This window comes from Entelurus aequoreus, linkage group LG11 (genome assembly GCF_033978785.1).
Source record: "Entelurus aequoreus isolate RoL-2023_Sb linkage group LG11, RoL_Eaeq_v1.1, whole genome shotgun sequence".
NCBI classification, from domain to species: domain Eukaryota; kingdom Metazoa; phylum Chordata; class Actinopteri; order Syngnathiformes; family Syngnathidae; genus Entelurus; species Entelurus aequoreus.
The window spans coordinates 14,179,002-14,204,297 of NC_084741.1; the positions used below are offsets into that span (position 1 = coordinate 14,179,002).

General features: G+C 41.0%; 1 protein-coding gene across 1 annotated transcript in view; it reads right to left on the minus strand.

Annotated features, from left to right (window-relative positions):
* The window catches only part of rasip1 (Ras interacting protein 1), a 38,945-nt gene that overhangs the window by 11,247 nt on the left and 2,402 nt on the right, over window positions 1-25,296 (minus strand). The window contains 6 exon segments of the mRNA XM_062064131.1: window positions 3,901-4,111; window positions 4,371-4,535; window positions 18,066-18,307; window positions 18,372-18,638; window positions 18,711-19,141; window positions 19,227-19,348. Of these exon segments, the coding sequence (XP_061920115.1) occupies window positions 3,901-4,111; window positions 4,371-4,535; window positions 18,066-18,307; window positions 18,372-18,638; window positions 18,711-19,141; window positions 19,227-19,348 (1,438 nt within the window).

The window sequence follows — 25,296 nt, forward strand, 5'->3', positions numbered from 1 at the left end:
GTGTATGTGTAAATGTAATGTGTATGCAACTCTGTTGTGTGTGTGTGTTACTGTAATGTGAATGCAACTCTCTTGTGTGTGTAAGTGTAACGTGTATGTAACTGTGTTGTGTGTGTAACTGTAATGTGTATGCAACTCTGTTGTGTGTGTGTGTAACTGTAATGTGTATGCAACTGTGTTGTGTGTGTGTAACTGTAATGTGTATGCAACTCTGTTGTGTGTGTGTGTGTAACTGTAATGTGTATGCAACTGTGTTGTGTGTGTGTGTAACTGTAATGTATATGCAACTCTGTTGTGTGTGTGTGTAACTGTAACGTGTATGCAACTCTGTTGTGTGTGTGTGTGTAACTGTAAAGTGTATGAAACTATGTTGTGTGTGTGTGTAACTGTAATGTGTGTGCAACTGTGTTGTGTGTGTAACTGTAATGTGTATGTAACTGTGTTGTGTGTGTGTAATTGTAATGTGTATGAAACTCTGTTGTGTGGAACTGTAATGTGTATGAAACTCTGTTGTGTGTGTGTGTAACTGTAATGTGTATGCAACTGTGTTGTGTGTGTGTAACTGTAATGTGTATGCAACTGTGTTGTGTGTGTGTAACTGTAATGTGTATGTAACTGTGTTATGTGTGTAACTGTAACGTGTATGTAACTGTGTTGTGTGTGTGTAACTGTAATGTGTATGCAACTGTGTTGTGTGTATGTAACTGTAATGTTTATGTAACTGTGTTGTGTGCGTGTAACTGTAATGTGTATGTAACTGTGTTATGTGTGTAACTGTAACGTGTATGTAACTGTGTTGTGTGTGTGTGTAACTGTAATGTGTATGCAACTGTGTTGTGTGTGTGTAACTGTAATGTTTATGTAATTGTGTTGTGTGTGTGTACCTGTAATGTGTATGCAACTGTGTTGTGTGTGTGTAACTGTAATGTGTAAGTAACTGTGTTATGTGTGTAACTGTAATGTGTATGTAACTGTGTTGTGTGTGTGTAACTGTAATGTGTATGTAACTGTGGTGTGTGTGTGTAACTGTAATGTGTATGCAACTGTGTTGTGTATGTGTAACTGTAATGTTTATGTAACTGTGTTGTATGTGTGTAACTGTAATGTGTATGCAACTGTGTTGTGTGTGTGTAACTGTAATGTGTATGTAACTGTGTTGTGTGTGTAACTGTAATGTGTATGCAACAGTGTTGTGTGTGTGTAACTGTAATGTGTATGTAACTGTGTTGTGTGTGTAACTGTAATGTGTATGTAACTATGTTGTGTAAGTGTAACTGTAATGTTTATGTAACTGTGTTGTGTGTGTGTAACTGTAATGTGTATGCAACTGTGTTGTGTATGTGTAACTGTAATGTTTATGTAACTGTGTTGTGTGTGTGTAACTGTAATGTGTATGCAACTGTGTTGTGTGTGTGTAACTGTAATGTGTATGCAACTGTGTTGTGTGTGTGTAACTGTAATGTTTATGTAACTGTGTTGTGTGTGTGTAACTGTAATGTGTATGCAACTGTGTTGTGTGTGTGTAACTGTAATGTGTAAGTAACTGTGTTATGTGTGTAACTGTAATGTGTATGTAACTGTGTTGTGTGTGTGTAACTGTAATGTGTATGTAACTGTGTTGTGTGTGTGTAACTGTAATGTGTAAGTAACTGTGTTATGTGTGTAACTGTAATGTGTATGTAACTGTGTTGTGTGTGTGTAACTCTAATGTGTATGTAACTGTGTTGTGTGTGTGTAACTCTAATGTGTATGTAACTGTGTTGTGTGTGTGTAACTGTAACGTGTATGTAACTGTGTTGTGTGTGTGTAACTGTAATATGTATGTAACTGTGGTGTGTGTGTGTAACTGTAATGTGTATGCAACTGTGTTGTGTATGTGTAACTGTAATGTTTATGTAACTGTGTTGTGTGTGTGTAACTGTAATGTGTATGCAACTGTGTTGTGTGTGTGTGTAACTGTAATGTGTATGTAACTGTGTTGTGTGTGTGTAACTGTAATGTGTATGCAACTGTGTTGTGTGTGTGTAACTGTAATGTGTATGCAACTGTGTTGTGTGTGTGTAACTGTAATGTTTATGTAACTGTGTTGTGTGTGTGTAACTGTAATGTGTATGCAACTGTGTTGTGTGTGTGTAACTGTAATGTGTAAGTAACTGTGTTATGTGTGTAACTGTAATGTGTATGTAACTGTGTTGTGTGTGTGTAACTGTAATGTGTATGTAACTGTGTTGTGTGTGTGTAACTGTAATGTGTAAGTAACTGTGTTATGTGTGTAACTGTAATGTGTATGTAACTGTGTTGTGTGTGTGTAACTCTAATGTGTATGTAACTGTGTTGTGTGTGTGTAACTCTAATGTGTATGTAACTGTGTTGTGTGTGTGTAACTGTAACGTGTATGTAACTGTGTTGTGTGTGTGTAACTGTAATATGTATGTAACTGTGGTGTGTGTGTGTAACTGTAATGTGTATGCAACTGTGTTGTGTATGTGTAACTGTAATGTTTATGTAACTGTGTTGTGTGTGTGTAACTGTAATGTGTATGCAACTGTGTTGTGTGTGTGTGTAACTGTAATGTGTATGTAACTGTGTTGTGTGTGTGTAACTGTAATGTGTAAGTAACTGTGTTAAGTGTGTAACTGTAATGTGTATGTAACTGTGTTGTGTGTGTGTAACTGTAACGTGTATGTAACTGTGTTGTGTGTGTGTAACTGTAATGTGTATGCAACTGTGTTGTGTGTGTGTAACTGTAATGTTTATGTAACTGTGTTGTGTGTGTGTAACTGTAATGTGTATGCAACTGTGTTGTGTGTGTGTAACTGTAATGTGTATGTAACTGTGTTGTGTGTGTGTAACTGTAATGTGTAAGTAACTGTGTTATGTGTGTAACTGTAATGTGTATGTAACTGTGTTGTGTGTGTGTAACTGTAATATGTATGTAACTGTGGTGTGTGTGTGTAACTGTAATGTGTATGTAACTGTGTTGTGTGTGTGTAACTGTAATGTGTATGCAACTGTGTTGTGTGTGTGTAACTGTAATGTGTAAGTAACTGTGTTATGTGTGTAACTGTAATGTGTATGTACCTGTGTTGTGTGTGTGTAACTGTAATGTGTATGTAACTGTGGTGTGTGTGTGTAACTGTAATGTGTATGCAACTGTGTTGTGTATGTGTAACTGTAATGTATATGTAACTGTGTTGTGTGTGTGTAACTGTAATGTGTATGCAACTGTGTTGTGTGTGTGTAACTGTAATGTGTATGTAACTATGTTGTGTATGTGTAACTGTAATGTTTATGTAACTGTGTTATGTGTGTAACGTGTATGTAACTGTGTTGTGTGTGTGTAACTGTAATGTGTATGCAACACTGTTGTGTGTGTGTAACTGTAATGTGTATGTAACTGTGTTGTGTGTGTGTAACTGTAATATGTATGTAACTGTGTTGTGTGCGTGTAACTGTAATGTGTATGTAACTGTGTTGTGTGTGTGTAACTGTAATGTGTATGCAACTGTGTTGTGTGTGTGTAACTGTAATGTGTATGTAACTGTGTTGTGTGTGTGTAACTGTATTGTGTATGTAACTATGTTGTGTATGTGTAACTGTAATGTTTATGTAACTGTGTTATGTGTGTAACGTGTATGTAACTGTGTTGTGTGCGTGTAACTGTAATGTGTATGCAACACTGTTGTGTGCGTGTAACTGTAATGTGTATGTAACTGTGTTGTGTGTGTGTAACTGTAATGTGTACGTAACTGTGTTATGTGTGTAACTGTAATGTAACTGTTTTGTGTTTGTGTAACTGTAATGTGTATGCAACACTGTTGTGTGTGTGTGTGTAACTGTAATGTGTATGCAACACTGTCGTGTGTGTGTAAGTGTAACGTGTGTGTGTGTGTTGTGTACCAGGGGGTGTGCGTGTCCCAGGAGCAGCAGAGTCCCTGCGCACCAGCAGGTGTCTGGCCAGCAGGTCGGGTGCAGACAGGAAAGTGTCCACCTTCAGCAGCTTCTTGGTCTTCCTCTCTCTCTCCCTCTCCCTCTCCCTCTCCCGCTCCTTCACGGTGGCCTTCCTCCCAAACACGTGTGTGTGCGCCGCCATGATGTACAACACAAAGTCCTGCACAACACACAAAAAGTGGCCCCGCCCCCATCAGATAGGTTTGACTGGCGCAAAGTGCGCCGACGGCTCGCCACAAAGGCCACCTGTGTGAGGTCATTGTGCCACGCGAAAGACGTTTGTGTAGTCATTGTGCAGACGTTGTGAGTCAGACGCTAGACTCCCGCTCCCAGGCGGATGGAACCAGCGATTAGCAGCGTGCGGGTGTGATGTCATGCCCCCGTGTGATGTCATGTTTGGGCCGTGTCATGTGACCTGCCTTGCTCTGGTCGTAGCCCTGCAGCAGCAGGAAGTAGGGCCGGTCGGTCGGCGGCAGGATCAGACTCTGCGACATGGTTTCCAGGTCACAGCCGGAGTAGTCCTGCTCCTCCTCCGGCGGCTGCTTGGTCCAGACCACCTTCGCCTCCGCCTTGGAGCCTCGGACCTGTGAGCCAAACACCGGCACCAGGGAGAACTACCTTTACTACTTGTTGGTCACTAAAAACATTCATGAAGTTTGGTTCTTTTACGAATTTATTATGGATCTACTGGAAATCTGCCACCACCATGCTTGACGGTAGGAATGGTGTTCCTGGGATTAAAGGCCTCACCTTTTCTCCTCCAAACATATTGCTGGGTATTGTGGCCAAACAGCTCCACAATGACCACAAACACACGTCAAAAATGGTAAAGAAATGGCTAGAATGAAGGTTTTAGAATGGGCCTATCCAAAGTCCTGACTTAAACGTGTGGACAATGCTGAAGAAACAAGTCCATGTCAGAAAACCAACACATTGAGCTGAACTGCACCAATTTTGTCAAGAGGAGTGGTCAAAAATTCAAGCAGAAGCTTGTGGATGGCTACCAAAAGCGCCTTATTTGCAGTGAAACTTGCCGGCGGCGTTTCTGGGTGTTGTTGATAAATGGCTTTGGCTTTGCATAGTAGAGTTTTAACTTGCACTTACAGATGTAGCGACAAACTGTAGTTACTGACTGTCACAAAAAACATTCATGAAGTTTGGTACTTTTACGAATTTATTACAGATCTACAGAAAATGTGACCGAATCTGCCACCACCATGCTTGACGGTAGGCCTGGTGTTCCTGGGATTAAAGGCCTCACCTTTTCTCCTCCAAACATATTGCTGGGTATTGTGGCCAAACAGCTCCATTTGTGTTTCATCTGACCACAGAACTTTCCTCCAGAAGGTCTTATCTTTGTCCATGTGATGGTAAGATGAAACAAAAATCGAGCTGTTTGGCCACAATACCCAGCAATATGTTTGGAGGAGCGAAAGGAACACCATACCTACCACCAAGCATGGTGGTGGTAGTATTATGCTATGGGCCTGTTTTGCTGGACAACAGGACAATGACTCCAAACACACCTCAAAAGTGGTAAAGAAATGGCTAAATCAGGCTAGAATGAAGGTTTTAGAATGGCCTTCCCAAAAGTCCTGACTTAAACGCGTGGACAATGCTGAAGAAACAAGTCCATGATAAATGCCTTTGGCTTTGTATAGTAGAGTTTTAACTTGCACTTACAGATGTAGCGACAAACTGTAGTTACTGACTGTCACCAAAAACATTCATGAAGTTTGGTTCTTTTACGAATTTATTATGGATCTACTGGAAATCTGCCACCACCATGCTTGACGGTAGGGATGGTGTTCCTGGGATTAAAGGCCTCACCTTTTCTCCTCCACACATATTGCTGGGTATTGTGGCCAAACAGCTCCACAATGACCACAAACACACGTCAAAAATGGTAAAGAAATGGCTAGAATGAAGGTTTTAGAATGGGCCTACCCAAAATCCTGACTTAAACGTGTGGACAATGCTGAAGAAACAAGTCCATGTCAGAAAACCAACACATTCAGCTGAACTGCACCAATTTTGTCAAGAGGAGTGGTCAAAAATTCAAGCAGAAGCTTGTGGATGGCTACCAAAAGCGCCTTATTGCAGTGAAACTTGCCGGCGGCGTTTCTGGGTGTTGTTGATAAATGGCTTTCTCTTTGCACAGTAGGGTTTAACTTGCACTTACAGATGTAGCGACCAACTGTAGTTACTGATTGTCACAAAAAACATTCATTAAGTTTGGTTCTTTTACGAATTTATTATGGTTCTACCAAAAATGTGACCGAATCTGCCACCACCATGCTTGACGGTAGGTTTGGTGTTCCTGGGATTAAAGGCCACACCTTATCTTTGTCCCTGTGATGGTAAAATGAAACAAAAAATTGAGCTGTTTGGCCACAATACCCAGCAATATGTTTGGAGGAGAAAAGGACCACCATGCCTACCGTCAAGAATGGTGGTGGTAGTATTATGCTCTGGGCCTGTTTTGCTGCCAATGGAATTGCTGCTTTACAGAGAGTAAATGGGACAATGAAATCTCCAGATTCTTCAGGACAAGCTAAAATCATCAGCCCGGAGGTTGGGTCTTGGGCGCAGTTGGGTGTTCCAACAGGACAATGACCCCCAAAAACACGTCAAAAGTGGTAAAGGAATGGCTAAATCAGGCTAGAAAGAAGGTTTTAGAATGGCCTTCCCAAAAGTCCTGACTTAAACGCGTGGACAATGCTGAAGAAACAAGTCCATGTCAGAAAAGCAACACATTTAGCTGAACTGCACCAATTTTGTCAAGAGGAGTGGTCAAAAATTCAAGCAGAAGCTTGTGGATGGCTACCAAAAGCGCCTTATTTGCAGTGAAACTTGCCGGCGGCGTTTCTGGGTGTTGTTGATAAATGGCTTTGGCTTTGCATAGTAGAGTTTTAACTTGCACTTACAGATGTAGCGACAAACTGTAGTTACTGACTGTCACCAAAAACATTCATGAAGTTTGGTTCTATTACGAATTTATTACGGGTCTACTGAAAATCTGCCACCACCATGCTTGACGGTAGGTATGGTGTTCCTGGGATTAAAGGCCTCACCTTTTGTCCTCCAAACATATTTCTGGGTATTGTGGCCAAACAGCTCCATTTTTGTTCCATCTGACAATAGAACTTCCCTCCAGAAGGTCTTATCTTTGTCCATGTGATGTCAGATGAAACAAAAATTGAAAAGGAACACCATCCCTACCGTCAAGTATGGTGGTGGTAGTATTATGCTCCGGGCCTGTTTTGCTGCCAATGGAACTGGTGCTCTACTGAGAGTAAATGGGACAATAAAAAAGGAGGATTACCTCCAAATTGTTTTTGGGGTCTTGGGCGCAGTTGGGTGTTCCAACAGGACAATAACCCCAAACACACCTCAAAAATGGTAAAGGAATGACTAGAATGAAGGTTTTAGAATGGGCCTTCCAAAAGTCTTGACTTAAACATGTGGACAATGCTGAAGAAACAAGTCCATGTCAGAAAACCAACAAATTTAGCTGAAATGCACCAATTTTGTCAAGAGGAGTGGTCAAAAATTCAACCAGAAGCTTGTGGATGGCTACCAAAAGCGCCGTATTGCAGTAAAACTTGCCGGCGGCATTTCTGGGTGTTGTTGATAAATGGCTTTTGCTTTGCATAGTAGAGTTTTAAATTGCACTTACAGATGTAGCGACCAACTGTGGTTACTGACAGTGGTTTTCTGAAGTGCTCCTGAGCCCATGTGGTGATATCCTTTACACACTCTTATTTTTTTGTGATAGAGTGATTGGAGCACATATTTGTTGGTCACAAAAAACATTCATGAAGTTTACCTCTTTTATGAATTTATTATGGGTCTACTCAAAATGTGACCTAATCTGCCACCACCATGCTTGACGGTAGGGATGGTGTTTGAAGGCCTCACATTTTCTCTTCCAAACATATTGCTGGGTATTGTGGCCAAACAGTTCCATTTTAGTTCCATCTGACCACAGAACTTTCCTCCAGAAGGTCTTATCTTTGTCCATGTGATGGTAAGATGAAACAAAAATCGAGCTGTTTGGCCACAATACCCTGCAATATGTTTGGAGGACAAAAGGATCACCATCCCTACCGCCAAGCATGGTGGTGGTAGTATTATGCTCTGGGCATGTTTTGCTGGACAACAGGACAATGACTCCAAACACACCTAGAAAGTGGTAAAGGAAAGGCTAAATCAGGCTAGAATGAAGGTTTTAGAATGGGCCTACCCAAAGTCCTGACTTAAGCATGTGGACAATGCTGAAGAAACAAGTCCATGTCAGAAAACCAACACATTTAGCTGAACTGCACCAATTTTGTCAAGAGGAGTGGTCAAAAATTCAAGCAGAAGCTTGTGGATGGCTACCAAAAGCGCCTTATTTGCAGTGAAACTTGCCGGCGGCGTTTCTGGGTGTTGTTGATAAATGGCTTTGGCTTTGCATAGTAGAGTTTTAACTTGCACTTACAGATGTAGCGACAAACTGTAGTTACTGACAGTGGTTTTCTGAAGTGTTCCTGAGCCCATGTGGTGATATCCATTACACACTCTTATTTTTTTGTGATAGAGTGATTGGAGCACATACTTGTTCACAAAATACATTCATGAAGTTTGCTTCTTTTATGAATTTATTATGGCTCTACTGAAAATGTGAGCAAATCTGCCACTCGCCATGCTTGACGGTAGGAATGGTGTTTAAAGGCCTCACCTTTTCAATATAATATATTTGGAGGAGAAAAGGTGGGGCCTTTAATCCCAGGAACACCATACCTACCGTCAAGCATGGTGGTCTGGGGGCCGGTATACTTATTTTTAGGAACACTGATACAAAACCTCTCAATAATGTGTGATTGAATGCTGAAAACGTTGTGACAAACCGCCTGAAATAATGGAATGGAATTTAAAATGTTTGCACTGAATGAGACACCAAGAATGTACATGAAAGTATAGAATGTGTGATTTACAATATTAACTATGAAGGATAAAACACTGAATATTGACAACATATGAATGTCACCCCCCGAGCTCCCCTACCTCGACATATTTTACAATCACACATTTACAATATTAACTATGAAGGATAAAACACTGAATATTGACAACATATGAATGTCACCCCCCTCTACATCCACATATTTTACAATCACACATTTACAATATTAACTATGAAGGATAAAACACTGAATATTGACAACATATGAACGTCACCCCCCCTCTACCTCGAGATATTTTACAATCACACATTTACAATATTAACTATGAAGAATAAAACACTGAATATTGACAACATATGAATGTCACCCCCCCTCTACCTCGACATATTTTACAATCACACATTTACAATATTAACTATGAAGGATAAAACACTGAATATTGACAACATATGAACGTCACCCCCCCTCTACATCGAGATATTTTACAATCACACATTTACAATATTAACTATGAAGAATAAAACACTGAATATTGACAACATATGAACGTCACCCGCCCTCTACATCGACATATTTTACAATCACACATTTACAATATTAACTATGAAGGATAAAACACTGAATATTGACAACATATGAACGTCACCCCCCCTCTACCTCGACATATTTTACAAACAAACATTTACACACATTTACAATATTAACTATGAAGGATAAAACACTGAATATTGACAACATATAAACGTCACCCCCCCTCTACATCAACATATTTTACAATCACACATTTACACACATTCACAATATTAACTATAAAGGATAAAACACTGAATATTGACAACATATAAACGTCATCCCCCCTCTACATCAACATATTTTACAATCACACATTTACACACATTTACAATATCAACTATGAAGGATAAAACACTGAATATTGACAACATATAAATGTCACCCCCCCCCCCTCTACATCAACATATTTTACAATCACACATTTACACACATTTACAATATTAACTATGAAGGATAAAACACTGAATATTGACAACATATGAACGTCACCCCCCCTCTACATCAACATATTTTACAATCACACATTTACACACATTTACAATATTAACTATGAAGGATAAAACACTGAATATTGACAACATATAAACGTCACCCCCCCTCTACATCAACATATTTTACAATCACACATTTACAATATTAACTATGAAGGATAAAACACTGAATATTGACAACAAATGAACGTCACCCCACCTCTACATCAACATATTTTACAATCACACATTTACACACATTTACAATATTAACTATGAAGAATAAAACACTGAATATTGACAACATATGAATGTCACCCCCCGACCCCCCCTACCTCGACATATTTTACAATCACACATTTACAATATTAACTATGAAGGATAAAACACTGAATATTGACAACATATGAACGTCACCCCCCCTCTACATCAACATATTTTACAATCACACATTTACACACATTTACAATATTAACTATGAAGGATAAAACACTGAATATTGACAACATATAAACGTCACCCCCCCTCTACATCAACATATTTTACAATCACACATTTACACACATTTACAATATTAACTATGAAGGATAAAACACTGAATATTGACAACATATGAACGTCACCCCCCCTCTACATCAAAAATATTTTACAGTCAAGCGAAACGCAACAAAAATGTGACAAACACAGCAAAATATAAACGCGAAGGGTAAAAACAAAACAAAAAAACACCTACAATCTGATACATCTGATACATCACTAAGCTTTAGAACTTTAGAATCTCCTTCCGCGTCTGTCACTGACACCCGCATTTCAGGCTGGCAGCTCTGGAAACTCTGTTTCAATCAATCAATCAATCAATCAATCAATCAATCAATCAATCAATCAATCAATCAATCAATCAATATGACTGTAAGGTGTATGGCTGAGGGATTAGACAAAAAAAAGCGTAAAATATGCAAAAAAAAGTTAGCACTTTGATGTTAGCGTGCTAGGATGCTAACGTTAGCGCACTAACAGTTAACATGTGTCACATTCCAAGTTATTTAACTCTAAGGTGTATGGCTGCACAATTAGGCAAAAAAGTGTAACATAAGCTGTAAACGTTGCCAAAGGTGCGTACCCATTCAATTGGCCCATTTTATTTTTTTTGTTTATTCATGAATAGCGTCACCATGGTAACACAAAATGTTCCCGACTTAAAATACGCCCATCGGCGCGAACGAGACCTTTCCGACGGTATAACATCTGTGGGGGTTTGTTGGCCGGTTTGTGTCGTATTACAAAAAAAGTTGCTTACCCATTCAATTGGCCCATTTTTCTTTTTGTTCGTGAATAACGTTGCCATGGTAACACGAGATGTTCCAAATTTAAATTAACGCCATCGGTGCGAACGAGACCTTTCAGACGGTATAGCATATGTGGGGGTCCGTTGGCCGTTTTCACCCATAATAAAACGATTGTGTAACCGCATAACCTAGTTTGTCAAACATTATGCTTGTACAAAAATGTTAATGTTCAGTTAAATGTTTAATTATTGTTGTTGTAATTATGAAAATTGATTATTTCATAAATTAGTATTATATACATATTTTAATTAAATAAGTAAACAAACTTTTTTTATTTTTTTTATTTCGTTTTATTTGTATTTGAGAGCTTCTAATACTTTAGTTTTGGGCGTCAAAGTATGCATTGGCCCATTTTTTACATATTTTTTATATTATTTAAAAAATTGCAAAAAACAAATATAAATATTTATAGACCAAAGTGTTTTATTAATAATTATTAGTTAAAAAATGTCCGCTTTTTCTTGTTATATTCCTGATTTTTGTTCTTTTTTCCCCCCAACAATTTTACTATTATTATTATTTTTTGCTACAATATGCTGGGGGCCAACAAAACATCAAATGGCCTCCCAAACAGGTTTTTGGACACCCCCGTTTCAGGGTGTTTGTGTTTATGTAAACGCAGCATAAATGCTAATTATCAGAACACACAATACTGGAGGATACAAATATAACTGTTGTGATTTATCGAGACTTGAACTGTTCTGCGACCACCTACATTTGGCACGTTTGGAATGTGAATGCAAACCGGCACCGTTTTGTTCTGAGAAGGGAGGCGATCTTTTCAGAGACAGCCGATCCTCCGTCAATGTGCGTGTCAACATATTTGTACAAAAAAAATATATTAGACATATTGTCAATCCAGCAATTACATTTTATAGCTGATGTGGGACTTGTGCAGCCCTTTGAGACACTTGTGATTTAGGGCTATATAAATAAACATTGATTGATTGATTGATTGATTGACTTAAAGGCTGAGTTGGAGCCAGGACAAATCAAATTAATTAGTTGTTTTTTTTTTTAAAAGCATTGTTTTTTTCATATAGGAGAAATATCATTATTCTTATATGAAAAAACTCATTGCAACATGCATTTTCATGTGTCTGGATCATGTTCCACTCAGGATGGAATACAAAGTCTCCCTACTAAAAGTTAAAGTTAAAGTACCAATGATTGTCATACACACACTAGGTGCGGCGAAATTATTCTCTGCATTTGACCCATCACCCTTGATCACCCCCTGGGAGGTGAGGGGAGCAGTGAGCAGCAGCGGTGGCCGCGCCCGGGAATCATTTTTGGTAATTCAACCCCCAATTCCAACCCTTGATGCTGAGTGCCAGGCAGGGAGGGAATGGGTCCCATTTTTATGGTCTTTGGTATGACTCGGCGGGCGGACACTCTAACCACTAGGCCACCAGTGCCTCCATGGAAATGCCCCCCTCTACCTCAAAGAACTACACACCCCCAAATCCTCCACACGACACCTCCGCTCCGGACAGGCTAACCTCCTCCAACCTCCGAGGACAAAGCTATCTAAAGGCTATATAAAGGCTTTGTGGTCCGCCCATCCCAGTCTGTGGAACGCTCTCCCTGACCACCTGAGGGTACCGCAGACTGTGGATGCTTTAAAAAAGGCTTAAAAACACTTTAAAAAAAAAAAAAAAAAAGCCTTTTTAGATATATGCATTCTAGTTCTAGCTATTAGGCCAGGGGTCACCAACCTTTTTGAAACCAAGAGTTACTTCTTGGGTACTGATTAATGCGAAGGGCTACCAGTTCGATACACACTTAAATAAATTGCCAGAAATAGCCAATTTGCTCAATTTACCTTTAACTCTATGTTATTATTAATAATTAATGATATTTACACTTAATTGAACGGTTTAAAAGAGGAGAAAACACGAAAAAAATGACAATTAAACTTTGAAACATAGTTTATCTTCAATTTCGACTCTTTAAAATTCAAAATTCAACCGAAAAAAAGAACAGAAAAACTAGCTAATTCGAATCTTTTTGAAAAAATTTAAAAAAGAATTTATGGAACATCATTAGTAATTTTTCCTGATTAAGATTAATTTTAGAATTTGGATGACATGTTTTAAATAGGTTAAAATCCAATCTACACTTTGTTAAAATATATAAAAAATTGGACCAAGCTATATTTCTAACAAAGACAAATCATTATTTCTTCTAGATTTTCCAGAACAAACATTTTAAAATAAATTCAAAAGATTTTGAAATAAGATTTAAATGTGATTCTACAGATTTTCTAGATTTGCCAGAATATTTTTTTTTAATTTTAATAATAATAAGTTTGAAGAAATATTTCACAAATATTATTCGTCCAAAAAACAGAAGCTAAAATGAAGAATTAAATTAAAATGTATTTATTATTCTTTACAATAAAAAAAATAATTTACTTGAACATTGATTTAAATTGTCAGGAAAGAAGAGGAAGGAATTTAAAAGGTAAAAAGGTATATGTGTTTAAAAATCCTAAAATCATTTTTAAGGTTGTATTTTTTCTCTAAAATTGTCTTTCTGAAAGTTATAAGAAGCAAAGTAAAAAAAATTAATGAATTTAAACAAGTGAAGACCAAGTCTTTAAAATATTTTCTTGGATTTTCAAATTCTATTTGAGTTTTGTCTCTCTTAGAATTAAAAATGTCGCGCAAAGCGAGACCAGCTTGCTAGTAAATAAATACAATTTAAAAAATAGAGGCAGCTCACTGGTGAGTGATGCTATTTGAGCTATTTTTAGAACAGGCCAGCGGGCTACTCATCTGGTCCTTACGGGCTACCTGGTGCCCGCGGGCACCGCGTTGGTGACCCCTGTATTAGGCTGTTCTAGTTTTCATTTGTTTTAATTTGTATTATCTTTTTACTATTATTATTATTATTTTAATACACTGTAGCACTTTGAGGTTGTTTGCTCAATGTAAAGTGCTTTTTTACAAATAAAATCTATTATTATTATTATTATTATTATTATTATTATTATTATTATTATTATTATTATTATTATTATCCAAGTCCCAGAGCGCGCCTTTGGTGTGCTTAAAAGTAGTTTGTGCTGTGAATCACACTGCGGGAGCTTCTGATAGTCCAGAAATTGTGGTGCATTATATTTGTGTGCCGCGTGATCAGCAACATTACAAAGCAGTAGAGGATGGTGCATGATGTGCCGTAAATGAGTGTTTCCATGGTGACTGCAGCTAATACACCCAAAATCCTCATTTCAATATGGCGGTTTGCGCCACTTTTGTACTTATTGCCAGTTGTACTCAGTCTTAGTAAATCACCTGTAACCATAATTGCCAACCCTCCCGATTTTCCCGGGAGACTCACGAATTTCAGTGCCCCTCCCGGAAATCTCCCGGGGCAACCGTTCTCCCGAATTTCTCCCGATTGCCCCCCGGACAACAATATTGGGGGCGTGCCTTAAAGGCACTGCCTTTAGCGTCCTCTACAACCTGTCGTCGCGTCCGCTTTTCCTCCTTAGTCACATAATATATGCGGCTTTTACACACACATAAGTGAACGCAAGGCATACTTGGTCAACAGCCATACAGGTCACACTGAGGGTGACCATATAAACAACTTTAACACTGTTACAAATATGCGCCACACTGTGAACCCACACCCAACAAGAATGACAAACACATTTCGGGAGAACACAACATAAACACAACAGAACAAATACCCAAAACCCCTTGCAGCACTAACTCTTCCGGGACACGACAATATACCATACTTGCCAACCTTGAGACCTCCGAATTCGGGAGATGAGGGGGGGGATTTGGTGGTAGCGGGGGTGTATATTGTAGCCCGGAAGAGTTAGGGCTGCAAAGGATTCTGGGTATTTGTTCTGTTGTGTTTATGTTGTGTTACGGTGCGGATGTTCTCCCGAAATGTGTTCGTCATTCTTGTTTGGTGTGGGTTCACAGTGTGGCGCATATTTGTAAGAGTGTTAAAGTTGTTTATACGTCCACCCTCAGTGTGACCTGTATGGCTGTTGACCAAGTATGCCTTGCAGTCGCCTACGTGTGTCTGTTGAAGCCGCATACAACATGTGACTGGGCCAACACGATGTTTGTATCGAGAAAAAGCGGACGCGACGACAGGTTGTAGAGGACGCTAAAGGCAGTGCCTCTAAAACAGGGGTCACCAACGCGGTGCCCGCGGGCACCAGGTAGCCCGTAAGGACCAGATGAGTAGCCCGCTGGTCTGTTCTAAAAATAGCTCAAATAGCAGCACTTACCAGTGAGCTGCCTCTATTTTTTAAATTGTATTTATTTACTAGCAAGCTGGTCTCGCTTTGCCCGACATTTTTAATTCTAAGAGAGACAAAACTCAATAGAAGTTGAAAATCCAAGAAAATATTTTAAAGACTAGGTCTTCACTTGTTTAAATAAATTCATTATTTTTTTTACTTTGCTTCTTATAACTTTCAGAAAGACAATTTTAGAGAAAAAATACAATCTTAAAAAGGATTTTAGGATTTTTAAACACATATACCTTTTTACCTTTTAAATTCCTTCCTCTTCTTTCCTGACAATTTAAATCAATGTTCAAGTAAAAAAAAAATTTTTATTGTAAAGAATAATAAATACATTTTAATTTAATTCTTCATTTTAGGTTCTGTTTTTTCGACGAAGAATATTTGTGAAATATTTCTTCAAACTTATTATGATTAAAATTCAAAAAAATTATTCTGGCAAATCTAAAAAATCTGTAGAATCAAATTTAAATCTTATTTCAAAGTCTTTTGAATTTCTTTAAAAATTTTTGTTCTGGAAAACCTAGAATAAATAATGATTTGTCTGTTAGAAATATAGCTTGGTCCAATTTCTTATATATTCTAACAAAGTGTAGATTGGATTTTAACCTATTTAAAACATGTCATCAAAATTCTAAAATTAATCTTAATCTGTAAAAATTACTAATGATGTTCCATAAAAAGATTCGAATTAGCTAGATTTTCTCGTCTTTTTTTCGGTTGAATTTTGAATTTTAAAGAGTCGAAATTGAAAATAAACTATGTTTCAAAATTTTATTGTAATTTTTTTGGTGTTTTCTCCTCTTTTAAACCGTTAAATTAAGTCTAAATATCATTAATTATTAATAATAACATAGAGTTAAAGGTAAATTGAGCAAATTGGCTATTTCTGGCAATTTATTTAAGTGTGTATCAAACTGGTAGCCCTTCGCATTAATCACTACCCAAGAAGTAGCTCTTGCTTTCAAAAAGGTTGGTGACCCCTGCTCTAAGGCACGCCCCCAATATTGTTGTACGGGTGGAAATCGGGAGAAATTCGGGAGAATGGTTGCCCCGGGAGATTTTCGGGAGGGGCACTGAAATTCGGGAGTCTCCCGAAAGGGTTGGCAAGTATGCAATATACACCCCCGCTACCACCAAACCCCGCCCCTCCCAACCCAACAGAACAAATACCCAGAATCCTTTGCAGCCCTAACTCTTCCGGGCTATAATATACACCCCAGCTACCACCAAACCCCGACATACCCCCATCTCCCGAATTTTGAGGTCTCACGGTTGGCAAGTATGCCTGTAATGCCCAGTGTACTTTGTACTCACTATTTACTATTTAGATCAGGGGTGTCAAACTAATTTTAGATGGGGGGCCACGTGGAGAAAAATCTACTCCCAAGTGGGCCGGACTGGTAAAATCACGGCACAATAACTTCAAAATTGTCACGACTTGGACTTTGGAGTGGTTATTTTCCCGAGATGCAAGTGAACTTGGATCGGACATGGCTTGGAGGTGGGTACATGATTTAATAATGAACACTAACAAACTACAAAAAACAGAAGCAAACAAAAGGCAGAGAACAATGGCGGTGAACAAACTATGAAACCAAAAGATTAGCACAAAGGCAATTAACTAAGAACACGAAAAAAAACACTTACTGTGGCATGGCATGAAGTATAAACTATAGTGGACATAAATATCATGAGTAGCAGTAGCATGGATGGATAGGTAGATAGCATGGTATGAAAGGATATGACACCAGGACGAACAACAGAAACAGACAGACTTAAATAGCAGTGACATGATTAGTGACAGGTGTGCGAGTGCAAAGCGTGAAACAGGTGCGTGACGAGGACAGGTGAAAACTAATGGGTTGCTATGGAAACAAAACAAGGGAGTGAACAACCAGGAACTAAAAAAGTGTCCAAAAAACAAACAGCACATGGCCAAACAAAAACATGATCAACACAGACATGACAAAAATAAAGACAACTTAAGATTGTTTTCTTTGTTTAAAAATAAAACAAGCACATTCTGAAAACGTACAAATCATAATGTTGTTGTTTTGTTTTTTTACACTTACATGTTAGGGTTAATAATTTATTTGTCGTTATTTATATTTTCTGAATAAGTTATGTGATAAATCAGTCAATTTATTGGTGTTCATTTTCAATCAAGACAAAAAAATTATAATCAAATCAAATTACAGGATGTTATAGTTTGATCATTTTCCTCGACTGATGTACTATCATCATGTGGTTTATTTTGTACACATGTAGCATCATCTACAAAAATACAAAGAATTGCTATTGCGACATCTAGTGGACACATTTAGAACAGCTGTTTGTTTCATAAAAAAATTTCAGGTTAATTTTTGTACTTAACCAACTCATCTCGCGGGCCGGATAAAACCTGTTCGCGGGCCTGACCCGGCCCTCGGGCCGTATGTTTGACACCCCTGATTTAGATCTTAGTGGATCAGATCCTTGGGATCGGTATCTTCCTCACCTCGTCTTGCTGCGTGTTGATCATGCTCACAATGTTCTTCCGGTCCTGCACGGCGCCGTTGTTGCTGGGCCGGCTGCGACTCCCGCGCGGCTCGTCGGTCACGTGGTTGCCTTGGCGGCGCCTCAGGCTGAGGTTCATGTCACTGATGCTCCGCCTCAGCTCCGTGTTCCTCCCCCGGTGGCCACGCTCGCCTTCCTCCGCCTCGCCCCCTGACGACATCCTGCTGCGCCGCCAGCGCACACCTGCCGGCCAGACGAAGTGAGCGTGAGGTTGCGTCACCCGCGGAAGGTTTTTTTTTCCGCCTACCTTGATGGCTGTCGCTCGCCCGCTCCCGCTCCCGCTCCTTCTCCCGCTCCCGCTCTTCCCGCTCGTAGTCGTCCTTCCTCTGGATTTCAAAGCGCCGCTCCAGTCCGTCCTTTGGCCGCCACATGTCCGCCAACAACAAGGGGCGTTCCCACAGGGCTACGCTTCGCCGACACTCCGTCTCCCACTTGATCGCCCCATCTGGCTGCTGGATGGGCTTGCCGATGACGTCGCACAACAGGAAGTCCTCGGGGCTGTGCTTCTGAAGAACTAGGAGGTAATGGAGGAAGGGTAGAGAAGGTGTTTACATGATGTCATGTCCAAGTCATAGCAGGACTCTACCTGCGTCGTCGGTCTCATCCCTCTCTCGCTCCGTGTAGCGGGTGATGACCTGAGCGATGAGCTGCCGGGCTGTCGAGTGAACGTTGGCCAGCAGGGAGCGGTAGTTTGCTCCGCTGGAGAGCGCATCCCCGTAGATCTTGATCAGGCCCGGAGCGGAGGAGGAGGCCGGGGGCACGTAGTGGTGGGAGGAGGAGGCCCAGACCTCCCTCTCCTTCTCCCCCAGCGCCCGCTCCCGGTCGCTGTTGGAGCGCCCCCGCAGGAAGAGGTGGGAAAGGCGCTTGGTGCGCGACTGGGGCCCGGCCGGTCGCGGCCTCAGGAAGGCCGGGGAAGGAGACGGCGACGGGTTGAGGGAAGCCAGGGAGGGAGTGGAATTAGACAGGGACGAGGAAGGGGCCTCGTGAAGCGAGGTGGCGTCGGAGCTGGTGGTCGACCTGCAGGGAAGGAGAAGCTGTGAATTATGACTGACAAGCACCAGGCTACGGGTAAAACAGACGAGTTGGGTAGGGCTCCGCTTACTTGACAGAGACAGCACTGGGCCAACGACGCCCCAGCTTTGCAAAATGCTTCCTGGGGGAATTGATCCAAAGACCGACAGGGAAATTGAGTTTTCTGACACGCGGACTACCGGAGCCCTCCATCTATCACAGGAAACAAACATTAACCCTTGTGTAATGTTCATATTGTTGTTACTCAGCCAGCGTTTGTGGGTCTGATGGACCCGTTGCATTTTGTGGCTGTGAGGGGGCGTGGCCTGGGGACCTGCAGCGAGGCCGGCTGCGAGATCGGCGACAGGTGCGTAGATGGCCCACCTTGGCGCGTTTATCTGATCACCTGTCACTCTATAAAAGGGCATCAGCCGGGAAGGAAGAGGTTGGAGAAGTTGGAGTTGGTGATGGTGAAGAGAAAACCCGAGTACGAGCACGAGCGAGAGCGAGACGGAAACGGAGACGGAGACGAGACCGTCACGAGAGGCGATTGCTGAAAATCAGAGCGATAAGTTTATTGCAAAATAAACCAAATCACAAAACCGTCAATCCTGTCATGTCCGTCCTTGGTGGTCCGAAGAACCCGGAGATGCAAGACCTCCACAGTGCCTTTTAATGCCTCACAATCAAACACTTGTATGTTAAAATGCTGAACAGATGTTTACCTTATCCCAATAAACATCTGTTCAGTATTTTAACATATAAGTGTTTGATTGTGAGGCATTAAAAGCCACAAAATGCAACGGGTCCATCAGACCCACAAACGCTGGCTGAGTAACAACAATATGAACGTTGCACGGAAAATTTTCTCTGGCAGTTTCTGCATCCCACAGGGATTCTTCTTTTGTGTTTCTGCACCTGCGGTTCCCACACAAGGTTGCAACATTGTTTGTCAACACTGTCTGCTCTCATTTTCTCGCACATTTGACCCTCTGATGTTCTGTGTACCTACACTCTGTCCTCCTCCTGTCTAGGCCTGCTGTGTGTGAGTGTGTGTGTTTGTGTGTGTGTGTGTGTGTGTGTTTCTCCCTTCTTGAGACATGAAGAAGGAACAGTATCTTCCATATGAGGAGGTGTGAACAAGTGATGACATAAATCATGGTCCCAATAGCATTGCATCTACAAACGTTTGTAATAGACAATGTCTCATTTGCACCCCTGCTGGTCAAAATGAGGGTGGTCCGAAAAAGGAGGGATTTTTCAAATTGACTGTGTGTCGCTTTTAAAAGTGCTCCCCCTCTGGTCAACATATGAAATAACAAGTGTGTGTAAGAAATTGAAATGCGCCCCCTTTGGCCAAAATTTATTAAAATTCAAAAAATAAATAAATATGTATATAGAGACTTACTTACTCCAAGTTACTGTAATAACTTGGAGTAAATAATGATGATTAAAAACCAATTCCAAAAAATAAAAAAACATTATTTTTCTCACAATGTGTCAACTTTTTTTTTTAAATATAAAATTGGGAACAATTTTTCATATTTTTTCAGTTTCTGTAAATATTGCAATATTTTCTTGTAAAATTATGACTTTTTTGTTGTAAAATTACTTTTTAATGCAACATGGTGACATTTGTCCTATAACATTCTGCCAATGTTTTGGTTGTTCTAGTAAAATAGTGGCATTTTTTGAGTAAAATGATGACTTTTTGTCATAATTTTGCCAAGTAAAATTCAGATTATTATTGTAATATTGCCAACATTTTAAAGTTTTCTTACAGAATTGTGACTTTTGTCGGGCACAATTACGACTCTTTTCATAAAATTGCCAAAATGTTATGCTTTTTCTTGTAAAATTGCCACTCTTATTGAGTAAAATTCCAACTTTTATCATAATATTGCACAAATGTTCAGTTTTCTTATAAAATTTTGACTTGCGTTGAGTAAAATGACGACTTTTATTATAATACTGCCAAAATTCCACGTTTTTCTTGTGAAATTGTGACCTTTTTCTTGGGAAATTCCAACTCATTTTTCACAACAAGCTTTTTTATGTTTGCATAGTATGTATATATTATTAATGTTGTAAATACACATCTTTATATATCTAGAAAGGCTGGTCCTAAAGAGGGAGGCATTTTTCTCACGTCTCAAGAAGGTAAGAAGTACACACATGTGTGTGTGTGTGTGTGTGTGTGTGTGTGTGTGTGCGTGTGTGTGTGTGTGTGTGTGTGTGTGTGTGTGTGTGTGTGTGTGTGTGTGTGTGTGTGTGTGTGTGTGTGTGTGTGTGTGTGTGTGTGTGTGTGTGGTACACAGAACATCAATTTCCACACTTCTATTAGCCCCGGGTGCAGTGGACCCGGACATCTTATATGTAATAGAAATGTGTAGGGGGGTGTATGGTGTGTGGTCATTAAATATGTATTCTGATATATGTTCTTCACAGAAAATGAGCCAAAGTCAGTGAGTCTCAGTTTGAAAAAATAATTAATTGTATCATTTTTCTTTTAATAAAAAATGAAAACGGGTCCCACAGACCCGAAGACCACACAAGGGCAAGTTCCAGGCAGGTTGTCCAAGCTTCCATCCATCTATTTGTTACCTAGCAGGGTGCACCCTGGAGAGGTCGCAATTTATTCACTTTGATACATCTTGTACGTTAGACTCTAACTTCACAGGGGGGGGCCCGGGTTGGAGCGGGGACGTACCCGGAGCGGGCACATGGCAGAGCGGGGCCCCTTACCCGTCTCCAGGCAGGGGAGAGCGGGCTTCTCCCATGGCTCTGGCTTGGAGGAACTCGGATCATGCGAGCAGTTGTATTCCGATCACCACCAATAACAAAAAGTCGACAAATGTGGGCTAATACGTTGACCCAGTCAGGCTGAGTCATGGTCGCTAGAAACTTTACAAGACTGACTTTGGTGATTTAGTAGGAGTAAAACATTGAATGAAAGGTAGTGATGCGACTGTATTTATTTGACCACTCACATTTTTCTTAGCGACGCACACATTTACAAGTGGATGGACGATATTGTCTGCAAGTGTATTTTGGGGACGACCATCAACCGTCCAGCAAGGTCATCAGTCACTTGTCAACAGCGTACAAGCTCGGAAGTTAACACGAGTGGCAGTTCATGTACAAACGTTTGTAAACAGAAAAGTGAAGTGGCAAAGCGCAAACAAAAAGGAAAAACGAGAGTAACTGTCGCGGTTGTGTACTCTCGCTCTCGGCTGCGTTGTATTTTCCTACTGCGCTGAACGAGGGCGTGGACCTAAGTCGCCGGCACGAGATGTGACTACCGGGCTAAAAAGTTTGGTCAGTTCACACCCGGCCCGGCTCTGAGTTATTACCAGAGGTACTAAAATCCTGACAGCCAAGTAAGTGCTTTCTGAAGAAGTGGGGCTGGTCCCCCCAGGGGGGCGGGGGCGCTGTGAGTTGTTGCAGGGGAGTCCTGGGAGGCAAGGGACTTCCAGGTTCTAGCGTTTTTTTGTATTTTTTTAAATTCTTGAACAATACACAAGCTTTCAGCATAAATTAGCAAGCTCAACCAGGATATAAGACCGAGTCTACGATGAGCCATGGGTGTCAAGCTCAAGGCCCGGGGGCAAAATCTGGTCGGCCACACCATTTAATTGTCCGTTTTAAAATAGTCCGTCACATGGTATCAATCTGGCAGCACGGTGGAACAGGGGTTAGTGCATGTGCCTCACAATACGAAGGTCCTGAGTAGTCCTGAGTTCAATCCCGGGCTCGGGATCTTTCTGTGTGGAGTTTGCATGTTCTCCCCCGTGACTGCGTGGGTTCCCTCCGGGTACTCCGGCTTCCTCCCACCTCCAAAGACATGCACCTGGGGATAGGCCCCTCCCACCTCCAAATACATGCACCTGGGAATAGGTTGATTGGCAACAGTAAAATTGGCCCTAGTGTGTGAATGTGAGTGTGAATGATGTCTGTCTATCTGTGTTGGCCCTGTGATGAGGTGGCGACTTGTCCAGGGTGTACCCCGCCTTCCGCCCATGTGCAGCTGAGATAGGCTCCAGCACCCCCCGCGACCACGAAAGGGACAAGCGGTAGAAAATGGATGGATGGATGGATGGTATCAATCTGGCCACATCTTTTAGCGTGTTCCACCACATGGTTTTAAGGTGGCCTGTGACTTTAATTACTGGCGTCAGCAACTCAAAGAGTGGTTTGTACGGATAGATAAAACATTTAGTAAATAAATGATATCATGCGCCCAAAGGGGCCATGACAAAAAATTATTGAGAAGCACTGTCTAACAAAATATGTGAGAAAACAGCAGCCTAAGCAGGTAAGCCCAGACTTCCCTCTCCCCAAGCCACCTAGTCCAGCTCCTCCCGGGGGATCCCGAGGTGTTCCCAGGCCAACCGGGGGACCTAGTCTCCCCAACGTGTCCTGGGTCTTCCACCGTGATCTCCTACCGGTCAGACTCGTACCCGTGATCTTGTCCCTTCGGGCATAACCCAACGATTACTGTAACGTTTTATTTTCGGGCCTCCCTATGTCTAGCATTAAAAGATTACAGATGGTACAAAATGCGGCTGCTAGACTTTTGACAAAAACAAGAAAGTTTGATCATATTACGCCTATACTGGCTCACTTGCACTGGCTTCCTGTGCACCTAAGATGCGACTTTAAGGTTTTACTACTTACGTATAAAATACTACACGGTCAAGCTCCTGCCTATCTTGACGATTGTATTGTACCATATGTCCCGGCAAGAAATCTGCGTTCAAAGAACTCCGGCTTATTAGTGATTCCCAGAGCCCCAAAAAAGTCTGCGGGCTATAGAGCGTTTTCTATTCGGGCTCCAATACTATGGAATGCCCTCCCGGTAAAAGTTAGAGATGCTACCTCAGTAGAAGCATTTAAGTCTCATCTCAAAACTCATTTGTATACTCTAGCCTTTAAATAGACTCCCTTTTTAGACCAGTTGATCTGCCGTTTCTTTTCTTTTCTTTTCTACTCTGCTCCAAACCCGGGGTGGACAGCTAGCCTGTCCATCAGATGGGGACATCTCTACGCTGCTGACCCGTCTCCACTCGGGATGGTTCATGCTGGCCCCACTATGGACTGGACTTTCGCTGATGTGTTGGACTTTCACAATATTATGTCAGACCCACTCGACATCCATTGCTTTCGGTCTCCCCTAAAGGGGGGGGGGGGGGGGGGGGTTACCCACATATGCGGTCCTCTCCAAGGTTTCTCATAGTCATTCACATTGACGTCCCACTGGGGTGAGTTTTCCTTGCCCGTATGTGGGCTCTGTACCGAGGATGTCGTTGTGGCTTGTACAGCCCTTTGAGACACTTGTGATTTAGGGCTATATAAATAAACATTGATTGATTGATTGATTGATTGATGAACACAGCTGAGGATGGGAACGTAGATCGACCGGCAAATTGAGAGCTTTGCCTTCCAGCTCAGCTCCTTCTTCACCACAACGGGCCGATACAGCGTCCGCATCACTGCGGACGCCGCACCGATCCGCCTGTCCATCTCACGATCCACTCTCCCCTCAGGTGCTTGACATCATGAATTCCGAGTTATTCATTGCTAAAATGATGTACCACCTTTTTGAGGACTTGACTTGCCATGTGTTGCAAGAAATGTGCACACATGCTCATCATGACAGGACACACAGAAATCATCAATGACCATACACAGTACGTAAACAGCGATCATCACATTATTACATCGGTGATCAATACCGAGGAAAGGTAGGGATGAATACGCTCTGCTTCATCCTGCTCCTTTTCAGGTTGCAGTGTAACACGAGTGGCAGTTCGTGTAAACATAAAAGTGAAGTGGCAAAGCACAAACAAAAGGAAAAAAACGAGTGTGTTGAAAATAAACTCAACATTTACCTACAGAAGTATTATTGTAGGAAAACTATTTGAAAATGTCTCCCAATCTGTGTGTATGTAATCCGAGTCTGTGCAATAGTTTGTGTGTCTGTATCTCCGTCTGTGTGTGTGTGGTTAAAAATGAAAAATTATACATCGTACATACAAATACACATATATATACTCACATACACACAGTTATTCATACATATATACATACACATACGCGCACACACAGGTACCTACGCTCTCACAAACATACACAAATACAGTACATACCTACACACTCAA